Source organism: Triticum urartu, chromosome 2, assembly GCF_003073215.2.
Source record: "Triticum urartu cultivar G1812 chromosome 2, Tu2.1, whole genome shotgun sequence".
NCBI lineage: Eukaryota > Viridiplantae > Streptophyta > Magnoliopsida > Poales > Poaceae > Triticum > Triticum urartu.
In genome coordinates, this window is record NC_053023.1 from 478343215 (window position 1) to 478366576 (window position 23362).

Consider the following 23362-nt stretch of genomic DNA (forward strand, 5'->3'; position numbering starts at 1 on the left):
ACACCCTAGCTAGTTCAAGCATTAGAATGTGCATCATGTTTAAATTTCTTTTAAATTTGAAATGGGGAAGGCAGAAACCCCCAACACCCCCCCTGGAAACAACTAGGGTTTACTAAAAATATTTTCAATGAACCTGAAATGCCCTTCTAAAAAGTTCACCCTCTTTGTCTTAGGTTAGAACCTCTGGCAAAATTGGTGCACAATTTTCTAGGTCAACAGAAGGTCATTGAATTAAATCATAAGTATTTGAATTTGGGCATTTAAATGCTATAAAATAATCCAAATGCTCAAATAATTCTGGGAATAAATGTTTCCTGTTGGAAATAATCTAAACAGAGGCCACATTTATTTTCAGGATTTTTGAAAACGTTTTAGTATTTTATCTAAAGCTAAACAGTTGCAGTTTAAAAGAAAACAGAAACAAAAATCAAAAAAAGAGAGAGAAGAAAGCCCACCTGGGCCTTACCTGTGCTGGCCCAGCCACCTGGCTCGGCCCAGCCTGCTGGCGCTGCCAGTCGTCATCCTCCTCGCGCCAGAAGGACGCGGAGCGCGTGACCGGCGCCCGCGGCCACACGCCGGCCACCTCCTGCTTCCGCCGACGCCCGGGAGATGCCCTGAAGTGCCACGCGACCCCCACGTCTCCCTCTCGCACTCGCTCACTCTCCCCCTCGTCTCCCTCTCTCTCTCCCGCGACGGCCGAGCGCGTACCTCGCCGCCGATCGCCGTAGTTGCCACCACAGACACCCCCTCGCCCCTCGGACGAGCCCATTAGCTCCGCCTCGACTCCCTCGTCCTCCCCACCGAGCCACGCATCGCCGGAGGCCCTGCATCGCCGCCTTCGCCCTCGTCTTCAACCTCGGGCACTCGAGCCATCTCCGGTCGAATTCGCCGCCGCCAGGACCTCCCCGAGCCCGCTGATCCCCTCTTCCTTTCCCCCTAGTTCCCGTGCTCGATTACGCCTCGTAGCCACCGCTCCCTCCGAGCCCGAGCGCTCCTCGCCGCCGGCCATGTCGCCGTCGTGGCTACGACCGTGTAAGCACGCGTCCGAGCGCCCCACCGTGCTCAGTGCAGCACCAGGAACCTGTAGCCACCCCCAGTTCTCCCTCCTGTGCACTGTAGCGTCGATTCCGACCTCGCCCGAACTCCGGCCGCCGCCACGAGCTCGATTCCGGCGAGCTCGCTCCACCCCATCTCCTCCCACTTGCCCCACTAGATGCGCACAAGCCCCAGCTACGCGTAGCACGTCTCCACCGTCGATTTGGTCACCGGAGGACCAAATCCGAAGCCCTCCGCCGTCTCGGGCCTCGCCGGCGTCGAGCCGCCGGCGAGTTGACCCAGTTTGACCCCTGGGTGGGCCCAGGAAGACCCCCCTGAGTCTATGACAGGTGGGGCCGGTCGGCTAACTAAATTAGGATTAGTCTTAATTAATTTTAATTAAATCAGTCACTGACATGTGGGCCCAGGCCCCACTAACAACTAATTAGTGTTAATCTAATTTTGCTAATTAGCTGAGAGGCTGACAGAAGGGGCCCACTAGTCAGGTTTGACCTGGGCTGGCGCCTTTGACCTGCTGACGTCACCCTGACGCAATGCTGACGCAGTAATTGATTTTCTGGATTTATTCTTATTCAGGAAATTCCAGAAAATAGTTCAAACTTCAAAAATTCATAGAAATTCAACCATTGCTCCAAATGAGATAAATTATATATGAAAATTATCAGAAAAATTCAATCTATCCATCTGTAATGGTTTCATGCATGACAAAACAACTTTACCTTGCTGTTTAGGCAGAATAAGGAAATGCACTATAAATGCCATGTTTAATGAGCTAATATTTGAATCTTTGATTCAAATGAGTTCATTCCTTTCTGTTATAACTTGCATTAGGCCAAGACACATTCATATTGCCATGTCATAGCATGCATCATATTGTTGCATATCGTCATGTGTTGATTGTGTTCCGATGTGTTCTTCGTGGTAGGTTCTGCCTCCGAGGATATTCACGAGTATCCAACTGAAGGGCGGTATCCCACTACCACTCCATCAGGCAAGCAACCATTGATCATTCCGATACAAACCCATGTTCTCGCTTCTGCTCTTGTTTAGTGCATTAAGACAACGCGATTCAAACTGCTGTGTGCTACGGTAGTTGAACCCTTATCCTCTGCATGACCTGTCATTGCCACAGTAACTAGATGAAACCCACTAGCATGTGTAGGAGTTGATTGAGCCATGTATGTGATTCTTACCTTGCTATGCCTGCTATGCTTAGAGTTGTGTCAGGTCTGGTTCATCTGGGAGATGGGCTAGAGTGAAATGCTTATGCCGGTAATGTGAGTGATGCGTTGAACATGTTTTGGTAAAGGTATCGATGAGAGGCCATGCAGGAGTACATGGTGGGTTGTTTCATTGAGGCCGTCCCTAAGAACTGAGATCTGTATGCGTGATTTAAGATTCAGCTACTACCACACATTGGGCCCTGAAATATGACCCCGCTCAACTTACTGACCCCTCCCGCCTCTGTCCAGGAGTTGCAACTAGTTTCTGGTGTTTGTAGGACATGTGTTGGCGGCCGTGCGTAGCGCTGACCCTAGGGGTGGGCTATGTTGCGGTAGATACACCGTGGCACGGTGTACCGAGTCACCCGTTTGGTGTCACGGGAACCCTGTTCACATCGTTTGGGGCCGTTGAGGACACCCCGACCGGATTTCCTTGCGGATGGAACCTGAATAGGAGATAAACCTGGACTAGAGACTTGTGAGGTTAGTCAGGTCGTGGTCTACACCCACGTCGGTTTTCGCTTGAAGTCTGCCGAGCACATGTCGTGTGCAGACGCTAAGTGGTGGAAACATGTGTGACGAAGTACACCCCTGCAGGGTATAAAACTATTCGAATAGCCGCGTCCACGGTAAAGGACTACTTGGTTGCCTATACAGTTCATAGACAAGTTAATGGATACTACTAAAAGACTCAAGATAAGTGTGAGTACCAAGGATGGCCCTCTCGTAGGATGACGAGGGAGGATCCCCGGTGGAGTATTGTGTTGGTGAGTAGTGGACTCGTGTGCGAAAACTATTTTACTGGTGGAGTTCCGTAGGATAGCTTAGCCAAGAGTCAAAGCTGGCTTGCTGCATCAACCCCACCGCCTTCTTGAGAATAAGCATGTACAGTAGGATCTGATGTAAGACTTGCTGAGTACCTTTGTACTCATGTTTGCTTATTTATTGTTTCAGACGACAACACTGCCCCCTCCGACGGGTTTTATGTAGATCTTGACGTCGACGAGTGACTAGCCACCCCGGTGGTGATCCTGGCCATGGAGGGCCTATGTAGTTAGACAGGCTTCGAGAAGCCTTCTTTCTTTCTAGAGTCTGTACTCAGACTAGTTGCTTCCGCATGTGCTTGTATGTTTGTATGACTTGAGTGTCGGGTCGTGTGACCCCTATCTGTATGAACATGTTATGTATGGCTCTCTAGAGCCTTTAAATAAAGTACTTGAGTTGTAGAGTTTTGTTGTGATACCATGTTGTATGTACTCATATCCGGCATATTGTGTGTATGTTTGAAATGCTTGGTATGAGTGGGATCCGACAATCTAGTTGTTTATCCTTGGTAGCCTTTCATATGGGGAAATGTAGTCTAGTGCTCCTCGAGCCATAGTAGTCCGCTACAGCCCGGTTCACCGGAGTCCTGCTAGCCCAGCACTACTGTTCAGGACACTTGACTGGCCGGCATGTGTTTCACTTCGTCCCTATGTCTGTCCCTTCGGGGAAATGTCACACGGAGATTTCCGGAGTCCTGCCTAGCCTGCTACAGCCCGGGGTTCCCGGAGTCCTGTCAGCCCAGTGCTACAGCCCGGAATCACTCGTTGATGACCGACATGTTCGATGTGATTCATGTATGCCTGTCTCCATAGGTCTGTGCCGCTTTGGGTTCACAACTAGCCATGTCGGCCCGGGTTCTCTATCATATGGATGCTAGCGACACTATCATATACGTGAGCCAAAAGGCGCAAACGGTCCCGGGCCATGGTAAGGCGACACCCGTGGAATACCGTGCGTGAGGCCGCAAAGTGATATGAGGTGTTACCGGCTAGATCGATGTGACTTGGAATCGGGGTCCTGACAGTTCAGGTCCTGTAGCATGTAGTTTTGTTGCTCCGAAGAGTGCTACCTGATCTGAAATTCCAGACAAGTGTTAATTTCACTAAGTCTGAAATCTGTTTTCCATATGCATTTTTGCCATGCTTGTTTGAACCTGTTAATGGATGAATTGGCCGTAGCTCAGTGCTAGACTTTTGTCAAGCATCCTGAATGCTTCCCTGCCATGTATTTTATTGTCATGTTTGGGTGTTGTAGCATGTTCATTTCGTTGCATTTAGATGGTTACTTGCTGTAAATCGCAGACCGGTGTCATATTTGAGTCGCTTGCCATTTCCAAACCGTAACTCCGATTCCGGTGTTCTTTATATCGTTTTCAAGCGATTTCATCTCATATTTCCAGTGGCACACTTGGATTTCCAAGTTGAGGCCAGGTTCTTGCATCTCCTGTCATATCTTGCATTTTGCATCCCGCATCGCATCCCGCATAGCATATCATCATTGCATCATATTGCTTGATCCTTGCACGTGGTTGATTGTATCCTTGTTGCTTGTTTGTCTTGTTTGGGTAGAGCCGGGAGACGAGTTCGCTAACGAGGAGCCCGTTGAGTTTGCTTTTGAGGATCCAGTCAACTCTGACAACTGTGCAGGCAAGATGATCATACCCTCGAAATCACTACTATCTTTGCTATGCTAGTTTGCTCGCTCTTTTGCTATGTCAATGCTACGATGCCTACCATTTGCTTTCAAGCCTCCCAAATTTCCATGTCAAACCTCTAACCCACCTTGTCCTAGCAAACCTTTGATTGGCCATGTTACCGCTTTGCTCAGCCCCTCTTATAGCGTTGCTAGTTGCAGGTGAAGATTGAAGGTCGTTCCTTGTTGGAACATTTATTTACTTGTTGGGATATCATTATATTATCTTGTTATCTTAATGCATCTATATACTTGGTAAAGGTTGGAAGGCTCGGCCTCTCGCCTAGTGTTTTGTTCCACTCTTGCCGCCCTAGTTTCCGTCATATCGGTGTTATGTTCCCGGATTTTGCGTTCCTTACGCGGTTGGGTTATAATGGGAACCCCTTGATAGTTCACCTTGATTAAAGCTTGTCCAGCAATGCCCAACCTTGGTTTTACCATTTGCCACCTAGCCTCTTTTTCCCTTGGGTTTCCGGAGCCCGAGGGTCATCTTATTTAAACCCCCCGGGCCAGTGCTCCTCTGAGTGTTGGTCCAAATAGAGCCACTTGCAGCGCCACCTCGGGGCAACTTGAGGGTTGGTTTTAGTTGTACGTAGTGTTCATCTGAGTGTGCCCTGAGAAAGAGATATGTGCAGCTCCTATCAGGATTTGTCGGCACATTCGGGCGGTGTTGCTGGTCTTGTTTTAACCTGTCGAAGTGTCTTGAGTAACCGAGATTCCGAGTCTGATCGGAACGTCTTGGGAGGAGGTCTATTCCTTCGTTGACCGTGAGAGCTTGTCATAGGCTAAGTTGGGACTCCCCTGCAGGGATTTGAACTTTCGAAAGCCGTGCCCGCGGTTATGGGCAGATGGGAATTTGTTAATGTCCGGTTGTAGATAACTTGAACCTTAATTTTAATTAAAATGAATCAATTGAGTGTGTTACCGTGATGGCCTCTTCTCGGCAGAGTCCGGGAAGCGGACACGGTGTTGGAGTAATGTTTGCGCAGGTTGCTCTCTAGTTTCTCGCTCGTGCCTTGCCTCCTCTTCTCGCTCTCTTATGCGAATAAGTTAGCCACCATATTTGCTGGTCGCTTGCTGCAGCCCCACATATTTTCACCTTGCCTTTACCTATAAGCTTAAATAGTCTTGATCGCGAGGGTGCGAGATTGCTGAGTCCCTGTGGCTCACAGATTACTATTACACCAGATGCAGGGCCTGATGATTCCGCTCCAGGTGACGCGCTTGAGCTCAAGTGGGAGTTCGACGAGGATTCTCAACGCTACTATGTTTCCTTTCCTGATGATCAGTAGTGGTGCCCGGTTGGGGGTGATCGGGGCCGTGTCGCATGTTGGGTTATCTTTTATTTTGGCGCCGTAGTCGGGCCATGAGTGTTTGGATGATGTAATGTTATTTATGTACTTGATTGACGTGGCGAGTGTAAGCCAACTATGTTATCTCCCCTTTATTATTCATATTACATGGGATGTTGTGGAGATTGCCTAACTTGCGACATATGCCTTCAATGCAATTATGTCTCTAAGTCGTGCCTCGACACGTGGGAGCTATAGTCGCATCGAGGGTGTTACATGATCATTGTCATTGTTAGTGGGATTGTCTTCAGGCTGAGCATTGTCTTCAGGTGCGGAGATGATAAGTTCCTCTTCAGGTTGAGCTTCAGTGGGTATGATTTCTCCAGTTCCCATTAGCTTGATTGATTCGTTGGATGGAACTTCATCTAGCACATTCGGCAGGTGTTCTCTTTGTGAACCGTTAGTCTCATCAAATCACACATCCACTGTTTCAACCACTTTATAATGAAAGAGATTGAAGACTCTGTAGGAGTGCGAATCCTTTCCATATCCAAGCATAAAACCTTCATGTGCTTTTGGTGCAAATTTTGAAGTGTGATGTGGATCCTTGATCCAGCACCTGGCGCCAAATACTCTGAAGTAACTGACATTTGGCTTCTTGCCAGTAAGGAGTTCATATGATGTCTTGTTCTGAAGCTTGTGAAGATAAACACGATTGATTATATGGCATGCAGTATCAATGGCTTCAGGCCAGAATTTTCTTGGAGTCTTGTATTCATCTAGCATCGTTCGGGCCATCTCAATGAGTGTTCTGTTCTTGCGTTCGACGATGCCATTCTGCTGTGGCATGTATGGAGCTGAGAATTCATGTGTGATGCCCAAGGTATCAAGATATGTATCAAGGCCAGTGTTCTTGAATTCAGTGCCATTGTTACTTCTGATGTGCTTTATCTTGGCGCCATAATTGTTCATAGCTCGATGTGCGAAGCGTCTGAAGACATCTTGCACTTCAGTCTTGTAAAGGATTATGTGCACCCAAGTGTATCTAGAATAATCATCAACAATAACGAAGCCATAGAGGCAAGCAGTAGTAGTAAGAGTTGAGTAATGAGTGGGACCGAAAAGATCCATATGAAGCAGTTCGAAGGGTCGAGTAGTGGTCATGATTGTCTTCGAGGGATGTTTGGCCCTCGTCATCTTTCCTGCCTCACAGGCACCGCATAAGTGATCTTTCTTGAACTTGACGCCTTCGATGCCTATGACATGCTTCTTCTTTGCCAGGGTGTGGAGGTTCCTCATGCCAGCATGCCCAAGCCTCCGATGCCAGAGCCAGCATTCTGAAGCTTTTGCTAGAAGACATACGGCAAGTTGTGGTCCTGCGGAGAAATCTACTACGTACAGATCATCTTTTCGATACCCTTCAAACACTAGAGACTTGTCAGATTCCATTAGTACAAGGCAACGATATTTTCCAAATATTACGATCATGTTCTAATCGCAAAGCATTGAGACAGACATTAAGTTGAAGCTAAGGGATTCAACAAGCATGACTTTATCCATGTGTTGATCCCTTGAGATTGCAACTCTACCTAGACCCAATACCTTACTTTTACCAGTGTCAGCAAATGTGATGTGGCTCTTGTCGGATGGACGTAAGGTTGAGTCCATAAGAAGGCTTCTTTTGCCAGTCATGTGATTGGTACACCCACTATCAATAATCCATTCTGAAGACGCTGGTGTCGTACCCTACAGTATAGTTAGGGGGATAGGCTTCACAAAGAGAGTTGTGAAGCAAAAACATTTGACGAACCAGTGGATTATTAAAGCTTAGATCGAGATTAGGACTGATAGGGCAGGTAGCAAGCGACTCAGGAACAAAGTACATAATAAGACCATTTGGGCATTTGATCTTGCGCCCTACAAGCTGTTTCAGGTCCCCAGCAATAGCGTCAGACGATTTTGGTTTTCTGCTGGAGACCTTTCCCTGCAAGAGAGAGTTAAGCTTTCTTAGCCACCCACATCTTCAAGGGTGGCTTAGAAGCAATAAGTCTAAGTGCAGCATCTGAGAACTTTGGCTTTGGAGCCCTAGCAAAAAGTCTTGCAGGTGGACAATAGTACTCATAAGAATAAGCAGAATAGTTGTTGGTCTTATGAACATGGCGGTCTGATGAACCGCGCTCATATTCATAGGCCTGAGTATGGTTTCCCTGCAAAACATTTGCGTTAGTGCGACTCAGGTGAGTCCTCTGTCTGTATGAAGCCTTTGGACCGTATGAAGCCTGTGGTCTGAGGTTTGTCTTCTTCACGTGTGGTGTCATGATGACATTCACAGGAAGATTCTCCAGACACTTTTTCGGAACCCAGATCTTCTTCATAGGCGGTCCATTCCTGCAGTTAGTACCAATGTACCTGGCAAACACTTCACCATTCTGATTCTTAAACAGTTTATAGTTTGCATCAAAGGATTCATCAATGACAATGGGGTTTGCACAAGTGAAGCCAGATAGATTGGATAGATCTACTGAAGATTCCTTTGCAGCAACCCATGTGGTTTTGGGGTACTGCTCAGGTTTCCAGTAAGAGCCATCAGCATTCATTTTCCTTACGAACCCAACACCCTCTTTCCTCGGGTTTCGGTTCAAGATCTGCTTTTTGAGGACATCACATAGTGTCTGATGCCCTTTAAGACTTTTGTACATCCCTGTTTCAAGCAATGTCTTTAACCTAGCATTCTCATCAGCAATAGCAGTGGTATCCTCAGCAGAGGGGTTAGTTACGACATCAATAGTTGAAGATATTGCAACAGTAGCAGCAGTAGAACATTCAGCAACAGAAGTAGCATTATCACGCTCAATGCATTTAAGACATGGTGGTTCAAATCCTTCCTGAGCGGAACTGATCTGTTCGGCGCGAAGTGACTCATTTTCCTTTTGAAGATCTTCATGAGCCACTCTCAATTTCTCAAGATCTTGCTTCCTTTGAAGATAATCATAGGAAAGCTTTTCATGAGTTGTTGAGAGCGTTTCATGACGACTTTCAAGTTCCTCATACTTAATCTGAAGATTTTTTATGTCTTCAATTAAGGACTCAGATCGAGTCATTTCAGCGCCCAACAGATCATCGCTTTTGTCTAACAGTTTTTGAATATGATCCATGGCTTTCTGTTGTTCAGTTGCAATTTTAGCAAGTGTTTTGTAGCTGGGTCTTGAACCACAATCAGAGTCATCGCCACTAGATGTTTGATAGTGAGTAGTGCGTGTGTTTACCTTGGCACCGCGTGCCATGAAGCAGTAGGTAGGGGCAGAGTGGTCCTTGTCATTTGCATCGGTGTCGGTGGTGAAGTCATTGTCTTCAATGTTGAAGATGGACTTGGCAATGTATGTTGTAGCCAGACTTGCAACGCCAGAATCAGACTCCTCCTCAGACTCCATCTCCGCCTCCTCAGAAGCGGACTCCTCCTGTGAATCCATTTCCTTGCCAACAAACGCACGTGCCTTGCCAGATGAGCTCTTCTTGTGTGATGAAGACTTTGAGGAAGACTTGGAGGAAGACTTTGAGTATTTCTTCTTCTTGTCGTCAGAGTCATATTCCTTGCTCTTCTTCTTCTTTCTGTTCTCATTGTCCCACTGCGGACACTCAGAGATGAAGTGTCCAGTTTTCTTACACTTGTGGCATGTTTTCTTCTTGTAGTCATGAGCAGAAGCTTCATCATTCCTTGAGCTTGACCGTGAAGACTTTCTGAAGCCTTTCTTCTTGGTGAATTTTTGGAACTTCTTCACAAGCATAGCAAGTTCCTTTCCAATGTCTTCAGGATCATCAGAACTGCTGTCAGATTCTTCTTCAGATGAGGAGACAGCTTTTGCCTTCAAGGCACGAGTTCGCCCATAGTTTGGACCGTAGATATCTCTTTTCTCAAAGAGCTAAAACTCATGTGTGTTGAGCCTCTCAAGTATGTCGGACGGATCGAGTGTCTTGAAATCAGGCCGTTCTTGAATCATCAGGGCTAGGGTGTCAAACGAACTGTCAAGTGATCTCAGTAGTGTCTTGACGACTTCATGCTTGGTGATCTCAGTAGCGCCGAGGGCTTGAAGCTCATTTGTGATGTCAGTGAGTCGATCAAACGTGAGCTGTACATTCTCATTGTCATTTCGCTTGAAGCGGTTGAAGAGGTTGCGAAGGACACTGATTCTCTGATCTCTCTGGGTTGAGACGCCTTCGTTGACCTTGGAGAGCCAGTCCCAGACCAGCTTAGATGTTTCCAAAGCACTCACACGGCCATACTGTCCTTTGTTCAGATGACCACAAATGATGTTCTTGGCAGTAGAGTCCAGTTGAACGAACTTCTTGACATCAGCAGCAGTGACACCTTCTCCAGCCTTGGGAACGCCGTTCTTGACGACATACCATAGGTCGACGTCAATGGCTTCAAGATGCATGCGCATCTTATTCTTCCAGTAGGGATATTCAGTTCCATCGAAGACGGGGCACGCAGTGGAGACTTTAATTATCCCTGCAGTCGACATAGCTAAAACTCCAGGTGGTTAAACCGAATCACACAGAACAAGGGAGCACCTTGCTCTGATACCAATTGAAAGTGCGTTATATCGACTAGAGGGGGGGTGAATAGGCGATTTTTATGAAAGTCTTCAAAACATGGAAGTTATGAAGACAAACAGTAGAAATAAACCTATTACCCTGCAGCGGAAGGTAGACTACACTAGGCAAGCCATAGTCAAGTATTCAATAGAGTGAAAGCACAATGACAAATAACTGCAATATAGTAAGGATCAGGTAGGAAGATATTATAAAGCCAAACAGAATAATCAGTCACTCAGTGAAGATAAAAGATAGTGCAATCATACAATGACTTCATAAGGAGTAACAGTACGTAAAGAGAAGGGAAGGATGAAACCAGTGACTCGTTGAAGACAATGATGTGTTGGACCAGTTCCAGTTGCTGTGACAACTGTACGTCTGGTTAGGGCGGCTAGGTATTTAAACCTGAGGACACACAGTCCCGGACACCCAGTCCTGAACACGCAGCTCAGGACACCCAGTCCTCACCATATTCCCCTTGAGCTAAGGTCACATAGACCTCACCCAATCACTCTGGCAAGTCTTCAAGGTAGACTCCCAAACCTTCACAGACTTCGTTCACCGGCGATCCACAATGTCTCTTGGATGCTCAGAACGCGACGCCTAACCGGCTGGAGGATGCACAGTCCTCAAGTGTAATAAGTCTTCAGATCACACAGACAAGAAGACCTAAGTGATAACTAATTCTCTTTGGCTCTAGGTGGTTAGGGCTTTATCCTCGCAAGGAATTCTCTCTCAAAGGCTTCGAGGTGGGTTGCTCTCAAATGACAAAAGCCGTACTCTGAATCTGAGCAGCCAACCGTTTATGGTTGTAGGCGGTGGGCTATTTATAGCCACTAGGCAACCCGACCTAATTTGTCCGAAATGACCCTGGGTCACTAAGGAACTGACACGTGTTCCAACGGTTAGATTTCAAACTCACACGGCAACTTTACTTGGGCTACAAGCAAAGCTGACTTGTCCGACTCTGGACAAGATTCACTCTCATAGTTTTCACTCGAAGACATAGGTTGTGTTTAAGCATCACTTCAGTCATTCTGACTGGTTCTCTTGGACCCCACTTAACAGTACGGTGGTTCCTATGACTCAACACAGAAGAAAAAGAACTGTGAAAGATCTAAGTCTTCGAGCTCCATAGGCTTCATGCGGTGTCTTCTCTTGTCATAGTCTTCAATGTGAATATCTTCATATACCACCTTTGACATCAATGTCTTCATACATTGTAGGGGTCATCTCTGGTAGGAAAACCGAATCAATGAGGGACTTCTACCTGTGTTATCCTGCAATTCTCACAAACACATTAGTCCCTCAACTAGGTTTGTTGTCAATACTCCAAAACCAACTGGGGCGGCACTAGATGCACTTACAAGATCTAGGACACAAAGGATAAAGTCAGCCTTTGAGAGCATATCAAAGAGAAGACACAAGTGCCCAGAATGCAAAGAACTTGGGCATTTGTTGAAGACATGTCCAAAACTTCATCCCGAACGCAAGACAAGAAACAGGTACTTTCTAGCAAAGAATTGTACATTCGAAATTTAAATTCAAAGAAATGTATAGTCTAACTAAATTTCTCTATCTCAAATCTGCTAGGGAAAGGAAAAATGTTGAGCCAGTAGACATCAAAGACGCAGAAGCTGTTGCCATAGATGCTGAGACTATGGGCACTACAAGGTTAATATTCTTTGTTTTGCTTCCAACAATTCATAATGGTCTAATTTTGTCTATTGTAAATATGCATTTTGCCTACTCTGGTGCGTCTAATTTTGTTTCGAACAAGCCAATGCATAGAAGTCTATTTTTGCCTATTAAATATGCATCTCAACACTTATTTGCATTCATTCTCAATGCTGAAAATGGTTCTACAAACAAGAGAAGAGGTGGTAAAAGGGCAAAGTCTAGCCCAGTTCTTGAAGCATCTAAGAAGACTTCTGCTACCCATGATAGCCCAGCAAAGAACACAAGAAGCAAATGTCCTCCGTCGAAGAACACAAGAAGCAAAAAATGTCCTTCGGCGAAGAGCACAAGCAAAAAGAAGCTGTGAACCTTGCTGTTTAGGATGATGCGCAACTACATTTATTTTGTGGAGCACTATGCATATGTGAACCTTGTTGTTTAGCTGATGATGTTGCTAGACTTGGCTGTACTATGTCTCAACTTGTGTGGAGATGCTTTTGGGGTGGTCCATATGCATGTGAACCAGCTGTTTAGATTAGATGATGGATTTGATTTCTATGAAGTATTTTGTTGATATTTAGAATGCCTTAACCTCTTTACTATGTTGTTGGTCATGATGTTATTATTGCACTTCTCATCTAAATATCCTGTAATTATGTGTGATGGTTAAATTTCCAAAGAGGTCATGCCAAAATTTCCTCTTTACTATGCTACTGGTCATGATCTTATTAATGTGCATACTTCTCATCTAAATATTGTGCAACTATGTGTGATGGTTAGATTTTCAAATAGGCCATGCCAAAATTTTCACTTTACGGTGGTGTTGGTCATGATCTCTAAATATTGTGCAATTATGTGTGATGGTTAGATTTTCAAATGTCAACCAAAATGTCCTCTTTAGTATGCTGCTGGTCATGGGGTTAATATAATGGCAAAAGCAATAGTTGAATAAAACGAGAGTGGCAAAAGCAAAACAAATTAAATGGGGGCAATCTGGTCTTTTCTCTGCTCTGTTTGGTCAAAACGTCCATTGACCTAACAGAATGGCATTTGTGATATATTATCGAAAGCTAGGAGTGGCAAAAGTGAGAGATGAAATTCTAGAGTGGCATAAGCAAAGTTGGCAAAAGTTAGAGTGGCAAAAACAAAGTTTTTCCTAAAAAATTCCTTGCCTCAAGTGTGGCTAGAACCAAACACATACCTAACTTGGTCAAACTTGCCTAAGGGTGTGTTTGGTTGAAGAACGAAGTGGAATAGAATGTCATGGTCCCATTCCATCAGAATGGGTTGGTTCCGTTCGCGTGTTTGGTTGAGGATAATGTGTGGAATGGAATGGTGACATCTTGATGTTTGGTTGGAGAAATGAAACCAAATGGATTTGGTTCTTCTCACCCCTTGTAAATTAATACATGTACATATGACATCAAAGATATCAACAACTATCTCCTCTTGCACCAAAAAAATATGTACAAGATCATACATTGTCAGTCCGAACAAGAATAAGAATATATGAAAGATAGAAAGAAAAAGATATGAACATGCTAATGCTACGGTGAAGCTCCACAATGCCATTGGCGATCTGACCGGTCCTCGCCGAGCAACACACACCAATTGTCGCTGAGCTACAAAAATTGATCAGTGTTCTTCCCTGTTCCTCGATCACCTCTGCTCTTCCCTGCTCCTTCACATTTATCTCTGCCTATCACCGCCCCGGGCAGGTCCAGCCGTGGCCGCACCATACAAAATCATTGCCCTCTCACCAGCAGATCAGACCACCGCCGGCCTCTGGATCAGATCGCCGCCGCGCCCCCCGGAGGCCTGGTCCCTGCCGCCGCTGGAGTAGCCTCTTGCCAGCCGCTCAGCTTTAAGACAGCCGCTCCGCCGCGCCTCGTCCGTCGCCGCAGTCCAGAAAGGAGGAGGCGAGGGAGAGGAGAAGTCGGCGGCGCGGATCGAGGGAGAGAAGAAGCCGGCGGCGCAGATCAAGGGAAAGGATTAGAGGCGGCGCAGGTCAGGAAGTGAGAGACGCGATAGGCTTTCGGGGCAGTGAGAGGAAAGACGAAGAGCGATGACCAGTTTCGCGTGATTCCTTCGATTTGGAGGTCTCAGCGTGTTCCGGATATTAGGCGAATATTCGCCTGGTGGGAACGACTTGGTTCCCATTCCACCTACGAACCAAACGCAGGAACAAGGCTCCGGTGCAGGTCCGACCCATACCGTTCCACTCCGTGACAGGAACCAAACATATCCTAAGATTAGATGTGTCAAAGTGTGGCAATGTGTGACTAGGAACCAAACAGCCTTCCGTGAATATGTTGTGAATGTATGTGTGGATATTTTGAGATGTTTATTTGGATGGACGGGTTGGAGATGGCCTAGAGTAGAGGAGTAGACTCTGGTCTAGCTCTAGCAGCACAGTCAACGCTCACCTAGCCTTCGAGACGTACGTTAGCAAGTTGACGGTCCTGATCGTCTGCCGCAGCAGAAGAGTTCAGCGCAAACCCACACTGCACACACAGACACCTTTGAGCAGCCGCGGTTCCGTCTCCCTCGTCAGATCTCTCTCCCGTCACCAGTCCACCAGATCCACATCCCAAACCGCGCGGCGCAGCAATGGCGGTGCGCCCGAGCCTCGCGTACTTCCCCTCCGACAACGCGCTCCTCGAGTCCTCGGGCCTACCGTGGGGCGTCGCCGTCACGCCCTTCTCTTCCACCGACGAGCGCGGCTCCTCTCCGGTCACCGGCGACGAGGGCGACCTCATCCCTCGCTGCACGTCCTGCTTCGCCTACTTCAGCACCCTTTGCTCGCTGCACCGCTGGTCGTGGACGTGCCCCATCTGCTCGGAGGACAACGACCTCTCCGCCGACGCCGCCGCGCGCTACGCGCGCGACGGCAGCCACGACCCGCCCGAGTTGCGCTCCGCCTTTGTCGACCTCCTCCTCCCGGGTAGGGCTTCCGCAGTTCTGATCTGGTGCAATGTGGTGCAGTGAGATGACGGGCTTGTGTTTTTTTTCCAGGTGAGGAGGGTGAGGCAGCGGCTGCGACGACGCCCGTGTACGTGGCAGCGATCGACTTATCCTGTAAGATGTGATGATCTCAAAACATTTCGCCTTATGGTTCTAGATTATTTGTTGTACCCTCGCCTTCGTCTCCACACAAAAGAGTGATAAATTGACAAGGGAAATGGATGGCCGTTAAGTTTTAAGCTTGCTAAATATGGCAAAATATGAACATCGAATAAGATTGTACCACATATGAATGGAGAATAAACCAGCCCTAGTTTGGTCCAATAAGTGATCGATATGATCGTGGGGTTCCTGTGTGGTGTTTGTGGCACCCCTGGACGCCTTTTTTTGTTGTTGCTTCCTTTGTAGTGTAAAAGGGAAAATCATTGCAGCATTATAGTGAGCAGCTCTACCAATCCAAGATCCTGTTATGTTGGTAGATTTTGTTTTCCACTAACATGATGCATGGATAAACGAATCCAAATCCATCCTGGTTTAGCTTGAATTCGTCTAGCTAAGATAGGTCCCACCTTTTGCGCCTGTTGTCCCGATCAAAATATTTCAGATTTTCATGAGAATAACTCTATAGAGTTTTGAGACCTTCTGTTTTGTTTTATTTAGAGCTCACTTGTTTATGTCTTCTTCTCATAATTTATTTCTTCATGTTGTTTTTAGCTTCTGAGGAGTTTTTGGAGCTAGTCAAAAGTGCTCTTCTGGCAGCTCTTGAAGGTGAGATCCACTCACAAGCTTTAGGAGCTAATCTATTTATACAACTCTGTTATTGAAAGGACATACATGATACAGCTACATGTACACTGATCTATTGATGCCTTGCAGCTCTTTCTCCAGGATCATTATTTGGGATTTTAACGTTTAGCAGCAAGATAGGACTATATGATGTTCAAGGTCCAATAACAATTGTGAAAAACGTTTTTATCCCTCCTGATTCTGACGGCACCTTGCACGTGGACCTTAAAGATGTCATGCCATTTTGTTCATTTTTGGCTCCTGTATGTACTTTATCCTCTTAATTTAATTCCTTCAATTTTCAGTTCAATCATTTACTCAACCTGTATACCTAGAGCATTGGTTTCTCCTATATGCGCTTATTTTAATTACATCTCAACAGGTTGGCACTTTCAAAGACCGCATTGCTGAAGCACTAGAAACAATTAAACCAATAGCTTCATGGGAAAGGGCAACTACTGCATCACAAGTTCAAGATCACGCATTGCATCATACCCGTGGGTTTGGGGTAGCAATTGATGCTCTTGTCAACTACCTAAGTGTGGAAAATGGAACTACCTTTGAACTTGGTATGCAATTTTTTTTGCAGGGAACTTGACATCTTATTGTATTGATTACACTACTATTCTGTTATTTCATTAGTAGAAGATATACATATTCTCTTTAAAGGCTTTATTAGTAGAAAACATACTTATTCTCTTTAAAGTACATGGCCTTGCGTTCTAATATTATGCATTTTCCTGGTAATTTTTGAAACAGCTAGAATATTTGCGTTTTTATCTGGGCCTCCGAATTATGGGGCTGGCCAACTGGACGCAAGAAGCAATGGGGACCACAATACTGGTAAAGTGGTGGATTCAAATAATACATTACTGCCCGAAGAGACAAGTTTCTACAAAAATCTGGTAGGTTCGCATAAATATTGATCAATGCATTCTGAGAATATTTTGGGAGGTATCCTGATTGCCATATCACAGGCTGCTAGTGCTGTTCAAGCAGGTGCATGTGTGGACCTTTTCGCGATTACAAATGAATACACTGATCTTACTTCCCTAAAAGTTCTGAGTGTTGAGAGTGGTGGCTCATTGTTTCTGTATTCAAATACAGATGAATCAACACTTCCACAAGATATGTAAGTTCAGTCATCATCTCTGGCTCTGTGCTCTTTTTATTCAGCAGTCCAATTGCATCTCCTCAACTAGGAGATATCCTAACGTGGTTCAGTTCTCAAGCACTGTTTGGTCTGTTTATGTTATTTGCTTCCTCTTTGTAGGTCAGTCAGATTGATAGGATAACATATGCTCATGCTTTGTACATTAGTGTAGCTCAAGAAATTGGTGTGCTTGGAACCCCCATAATGTTGGGATCACATCTATGGACATTCAGGTCTATTTAGTGATTTTGTTTGTTATAATCTGATTTCAACGTGTGATGGCTGTTTATTAAATCTCCGTGCCAGGGGGTTTGTTACCCAAGGCTAACTTTGGGGCTTTATTCTGGCCTTCTGGGGCGGTGAGATCTGAATAGGCTTCTTCCTAGTATTCTTTTGTGGGCAACAGGTTCTGTTACTACTCACTGTTGAACCTTAGATTTAGATCATGTTGACTTGCCTGATGCCAAATAGTCTAATAAATTATCTGATTGTTGGTTGTGCACTACCCCAAATGTCCATACTATAAATTGAGCAGACTGGGTTTGACGTAGTTGGATGCCTGGTACATGGTAAATACAATCTATAGCCGAATATATGTGCAGAATGTGAAAATATGATCAACATGTTGTTCACATGCTTTGAGCCATTGATTACAATATAGCTGTGAAGTAGTAACATGCATTTATCCACCGTTATTACTTTTCAGATACAAAATGCTAAAGCGTCCATATGCCTTTGGATGTGTACTGCGGTTGAGAACATCTCCAGAGATCAAGATTGCTGATTCTGTAAGTACTCTGAGAGATATGCAAATTTACCTAGTGAACCTTTTTATATGTTCCTTCAGCTGATATTGTTTAATTCATGTCCAACAGTATGGTCATTTCTTTCCAGATCCTCAATACATGCATGTTCAGCACATAAATTGCTGTGATTCGTTTGCTAGCTACACTTACGACTTTGAGTTTGAAAAGGATTCTCAGTTTGCCAGGTAAAGGTCACGCTGTTTCTAACTTTTGTAGATTATGTGCTTATATGTGTTAAAATTTGATGAACTTGAACTAACTAGCAGCAATGGGGTACTTTCCTTCTTTGCTCTGACAAATTGGAAGTTTAGATTTCCACCGTTCAAAGAGATAACCAAATAGGAAACTCTATCATCCATTTACAGTGTTGGGCCTTGCTAGTCATTATGCCAATCCGTAGCCAGATCTTTGCATCAGACATTTGTTTCTTCCCTACAGGTAGGGTGACATTTTTTGTGGTAAAAAAAAGAAAATGATTTTATGTATTCTGTACTCCAGCTTAAATCTGCCATTGGACCTGTTTTTTCATTCTACTATATATGGATGCTGTATCAGATTATCCACAACTTGGCTGGTCTGGTTGAAGAAGTATAAGCCTTGTGATACATGAATTTTGTTTGTTACTGACTGCACCAATAAAGTCATCATGATCCACACCCATAGCTGAAACTAGGATTTTCAAATTCTTTCTTACCTGTTGTTAGCGCTTGAACCTTTGGAACAGACGCAACATGGGAGGATTCGGCTAGGTCAGGAACTTACCGATTGGGCACCGTGGAGAAGTGTGCAGCTAGGGCTGAAACCCCAGGTGCAGGGGATAGTGATAGGACATGCTGAGCAAACAAACGATAGGCCTAATTCTATGATTGATTTGTTCATCACGTTGCCACCCCATTACATAGAGTGTTTGCCTTACACACTTGCTCAAATTGATAAGCCCACAATGAGTCTTAATCTATTGGAACACAAATTGGACAGTAATGAACTAGTGATACCTCTATCAATAGTAAGTTTGGAAAATTACCTACACTGCAAGCCCTGATGTAGTTTATATGCATCACTAATCTGTACCACACGAGGGATCTTCTTTACGCCCCGCAAAAAAAGATGGGATCTTTATGGCACCATAGGAATAGATTTACGATACATTTGCAAGTTCTTCTCCTTGTCCGGTTGTCCTTCTAAACTATCTTGGTTATGGTTATTTAGATGTCGCCTTCCAATCAATCCGTGCTTCTTTTTAACCTATATATGCCAAATTAATCTGAGGCTTTCCTTTTCTATTGCTTATGTCTAGTTAATCCTAGCCGTTCCTTCTCCACTTCTAAATATTATAGATATTTGTAGAACAAAACATGCTAGGATGGGCTCAGCACATTACTAAGAGAAGGAGAAAACCCGATGAACTATACCATTCATTGTCAAAATGGAAAAAACAAAACTAGATTTTTCAGCATTGAATCTAACCATCTTTTTTTCTCTATGAAACCTATCATCCTTTAGATGTTTCAACCTAATTCACAATTAGCGTGTCTGGGATTTGCTCTTAAAAAGACTAAAAAAGTGCACAATGTATAAGCATGTTATCTACCAGGGATCTTGATAACTATGCTATACAAGGAGAAAACCCAACAAACTATACCATTCATTGTCAAAAGGGAAATAAACTAGAATTTTCAGCATTAAAGCTAACCGTCCTTTTCCCCCCTATGAACCTATCATCTTTTAGATGTTTCAACCTAATTCCCAGTTAGGATGTCTGGGATTTGCTCTTAAAAAGATAAAAAAAGTACACAATGTATAAGCACTATCTACCAGGGATCTTACTAACTATGCTATACAAATACAAAAAGGATACTACTACCACCGGTCGGTTACACAGGGCCCTATTGTACTGGGTCTAACTTTGACCACCGATTTAACCAGGAAAATATGTGCTATGTTCCATAAAAAGTAACTGTTGGAAACATCTTTCGAATGCAATATATAGATCATATTTTCTTATTTAAATCACTGGCCAAAGTTAGACTCGAAATATGAGGCGGGCCTGTATAACCCCAACCAGAGAGTAAATCATAAGACAGATTCTAACCGTTGATTGAGTCCGGTCTTTTCTTGAGTATGTCTTTTAGTAACAATAACAACTTCCATGCCTAAACAAGGGAACTGTAACTATGATCAGTATAAATATATTATCTCCTAAACCATTTCAACATGATGTTTGCAACTGCAGGAAGTCAAGGCCTCCTATTCTCCAAATCGCATTTAAGTACACGATGATAGTACACCATGGTGATACATCAGATGATGCTTCCAATTCTGGTAGTAGGTAAATTTCGTATCGCCTGTCACAGATTTGTGAATACTGAGTAGTATGTTACATTGTTACTGTTTGCTCTTACAAGTTAAAGTATATTTGATATGCCATTCCTCTGGTGTCAATAAGTTTAAGCATACTGACAATTGTCCTTATGTGTGAGCTGTCCAAGTTATTTTTTGATGATCCTGTGATATACTGGCTTGCATGTTAATTACTTGCTTGCTAATGTTTGTCTAATTGTCAATTTGCAGTGTGCAATTTCTTTTTGTCAATTTGCAGATGTTCCATGCTAGCAGCAGTTTTATACACATTGTTATCTATATTTTCATATTTTGTAACTTAAAAATACACCTCGTCCAGATCTAAGTTCTCAGTGCAAAGGCGGCTAAGGGTGCGGACTATCCAGTACAACACAACTGCTAATATCTGGGACCTGTATGACTTTGTTGACCCAGATGTGGTATTGACGATACTTGTACACCAGGTACAACCTCTGTTTCAGATTACTGCATTTCCTCCCTAAATTGTAACGGTGGCAGTACAATTTTGATGGATAAACTGTTTGTCGTAAGCACGAAGGCTGTTAACTGTAGGACTAAAGCATCTTACTACATCAATTAATTGCCACTACAAGAAAGTTATAGCAATCAAATGTTGCCACAGCCTCTGTAGGACTATAACATATTACTACATCAATTAAGTGCAACTCTACAAGAAAATTATGCGTAGGAAACTTTTGTCTGGGATACAGCTGGTTACAAGCTTAGTGTTTCTGTATTTTACTTAAACATTCATTTAGCTGTTTATTTGAATATTCATCTAATGGTTTTATTTGAATGTTCGTCAACAATTAGAAGATTGATATTTATTCAACCCTTCTAGGCTTAGGAGCTATTAGGTCCCTATTTTGGTAGGCCTGTTTTATCTTCTTTGCTGCAATCTGAAGCTAGGTTTACTCTGGTTGTCTGGCACTGGTTTCCGCCTTTCCGGTGTATTGAAGTCGAGCCAAACCAACAAGTTTTGAGTTCTGGGTTTCCAAAATGCTCTCAGGACTCTGTGTTAATATGGAAGAAGAGAAGCTAAATTTGACCGCAGTCTACGCTAATCTATTAATTCACCATAAGGAATCCTAGCCTAGCTTAAATCCTTATCTGAATCAGCTTGTTTAATGAATACGTTCTGCAGGGACGTAATGTATTATATGTATATTGTAGTTTTGGCATTCTGTGGTATTTTAGTTATAAATGCTAAGCTTGGTGACCGTAAAAACAGGAGAGAAATGTTCATGATCATCAAACCTAATTATATTCTAGACTCGAATAAAACCAAAGTTATCACCAAAGATCGAGCAGAAGATCATTTGATACTGAAAAAGTTCATTTTCCAGGTTATTTTGGCTTCTTTAAGTGATGTGGTAGAAGCAAGGCTATGGCTCCATGATTGGTTGGCGATTTTCATTGCCCAGTACAACAAGGCATACAAGAACGTCAGACCTGCTGATTCTGGAGTTTCTGATATTGACGTTGATTTCTCAAACTGCTCACAATTGCAGCCTCTGGCACAGCTTGTATTTGCATTTCTAGTAAGCCCATTACTTCAAGTTCAGGATGAACATATTCATCCAGATTACCAGACATATTTGCAGTGCCTCTTCAGGTGAAGTATATATTTTGCTACCATGCAGTTCCTAAAGTTCTCACAGGAAGAAACGACAAAATTCCACAAATTCCCTTTCCACATTTTTTTACAAAATCCAGATTATCTCACTGCTGTAGTTTATTTGAGCTACGCAAGTACTGCTTATATAATGTTCAACATTATTATTTTTCTTCACAGTGCACTGGAACCGGCTTCTCTTCGGCAAGCTATATGTCCTACACTGAGTTCGTACTCCTCTCTTGATACAGAAGCAGAAGTGCATCAGTCTCTAAGTCGCAGTGTATTCACCAGTGAGAGACCAATATTCCTTCTTGACGCCTACACTGACCTTTTGGTGTATTACTTGCCTACAGCCAGCCCTTCAATTCCCTTTCCCCCTCCACGGGACTGTGAGTTCAGCACCATCTTTTTTAAGTGCCACTTAGTTGTCCTGAGATTACTGCATTTCCTCCCTAAATCGTACTCTCTCTGTAAACTAATATAAGACGTTTTAGATCACGTCTTATATTAGTAGGGAGTACTAATTCTGTTGTTATGACTTTTTAATTTCTGCACGCATATTGAAGGCCTCAACTACAGGAGAACGGATGTAGTAGTATGTATGGTTACGGCTTATTTCAGCCAATGCATATGCTAACACTGAACTTATGTTTGTAGGTCTGTTGAGATCAACGGTCGATAGGTTGAAGCAAGAAAGGACCTTAACTCCCAGGCTTGCTTTTATTCATGGTGCACGTGATGATACAACAACATTTGAGAAATACCTGATTGAGGATCGGGCTCTGGATGGCACTCTGCTGGTTGGCTCTATAGGTTTCAGATCCTTCCTTGAGGAGGTTAGAAGCAGAGTAGCCGAGTTTGGAATATAGAGAGGCCTGTCTCAGCTGTTGTTTAAGCTGTTCAATATGCAAGATTGATGATTGGTCATACTGGGCACCTTGGCATGGATAAGATCTATTGTGTTGCTTACCTTACTTTTGACACTCCATGTTGCTAGGGCCACTCCATTGATATGATATGAATCCATCACCACTTGTTGAATATGGCAGGATTGCGTATTTCTGGAGTTCATAGTCCATGTTGAATATGCATGTCTTGAACAAGTGTTTTGTACATTGCCCAAACAGGCAGACACACTTTGGTGACGATTTTGCTTTGTACGTCATTATTACTTGTTATATAATGTTTGTATGCGTGCTTTTTTGTATATAGAAAAGTAAATATTGTCCTATTTATCATGAAACACAGGACTATGCTGATATTATCAGCTCGCAGTTACAAGGCATACGCAGAGAGCAACACAGCTGTGCGCC

The 23362-nt window shown here is 44.1% G+C and overlaps 1 protein-coding gene across 1 annotated transcript; it reads left to right on the top strand.

Annotated features, from left to right (window-relative positions):
- The first annotated feature begins 14851 nt into the window (after positions 1–14851).
- Positions 14852–23256, top strand: LOC125538036 (protein transport protein Sec24B-like). Its single transcript, XM_048701346.1, has 14 exons — positions 14852–15305; positions 15377–15439; positions 16040–16093; positions 16202–16374; positions 16494–16680; positions 16871–17016; positions 17089–17243; positions 17971–18052; positions 18140–18255; positions 20304–20399; positions 20751–20874; positions 21778–22046; positions 22227–22438; positions 22707–23256. The coding sequence occupies exons 1-14, from the start codon at positions 14972–14974 to the stop codon at positions 22916–22918; spliced, it is 2223 nt and encodes a 740-aa protein (XP_048557303.1). The 5' UTR covers positions 14852–14971; the 3' UTR covers positions 22919–23256.
- Positions 23257–23362: the final 106 nt, after the last annotated feature.

Bases quoted from the DNA above. Each gene is read 5' to 3' on its own strand.
- LOC125538036 (XM_048701346.1), top strand. From the start codon at position 14,972: ATGGCGGTGCGCCCGAGCCTCGCGTACTTCCCCTCCGACAACGCGCTC. The intron at 18,053-18,139 runs GTAAGTACTCTG...CATGTCCAACAG, and splicing joins AGATCAAGATTGCTGATTCT to TATGGTCATTTCTTTCCAGA. The intron at 18,256-20,303 runs GTAAAGGTCACG...TTGCAACTGCAG, and splicing joins AAGGATTCTCAGTTTGCCAG to GAAGTCAAGGCCTCCTATTC.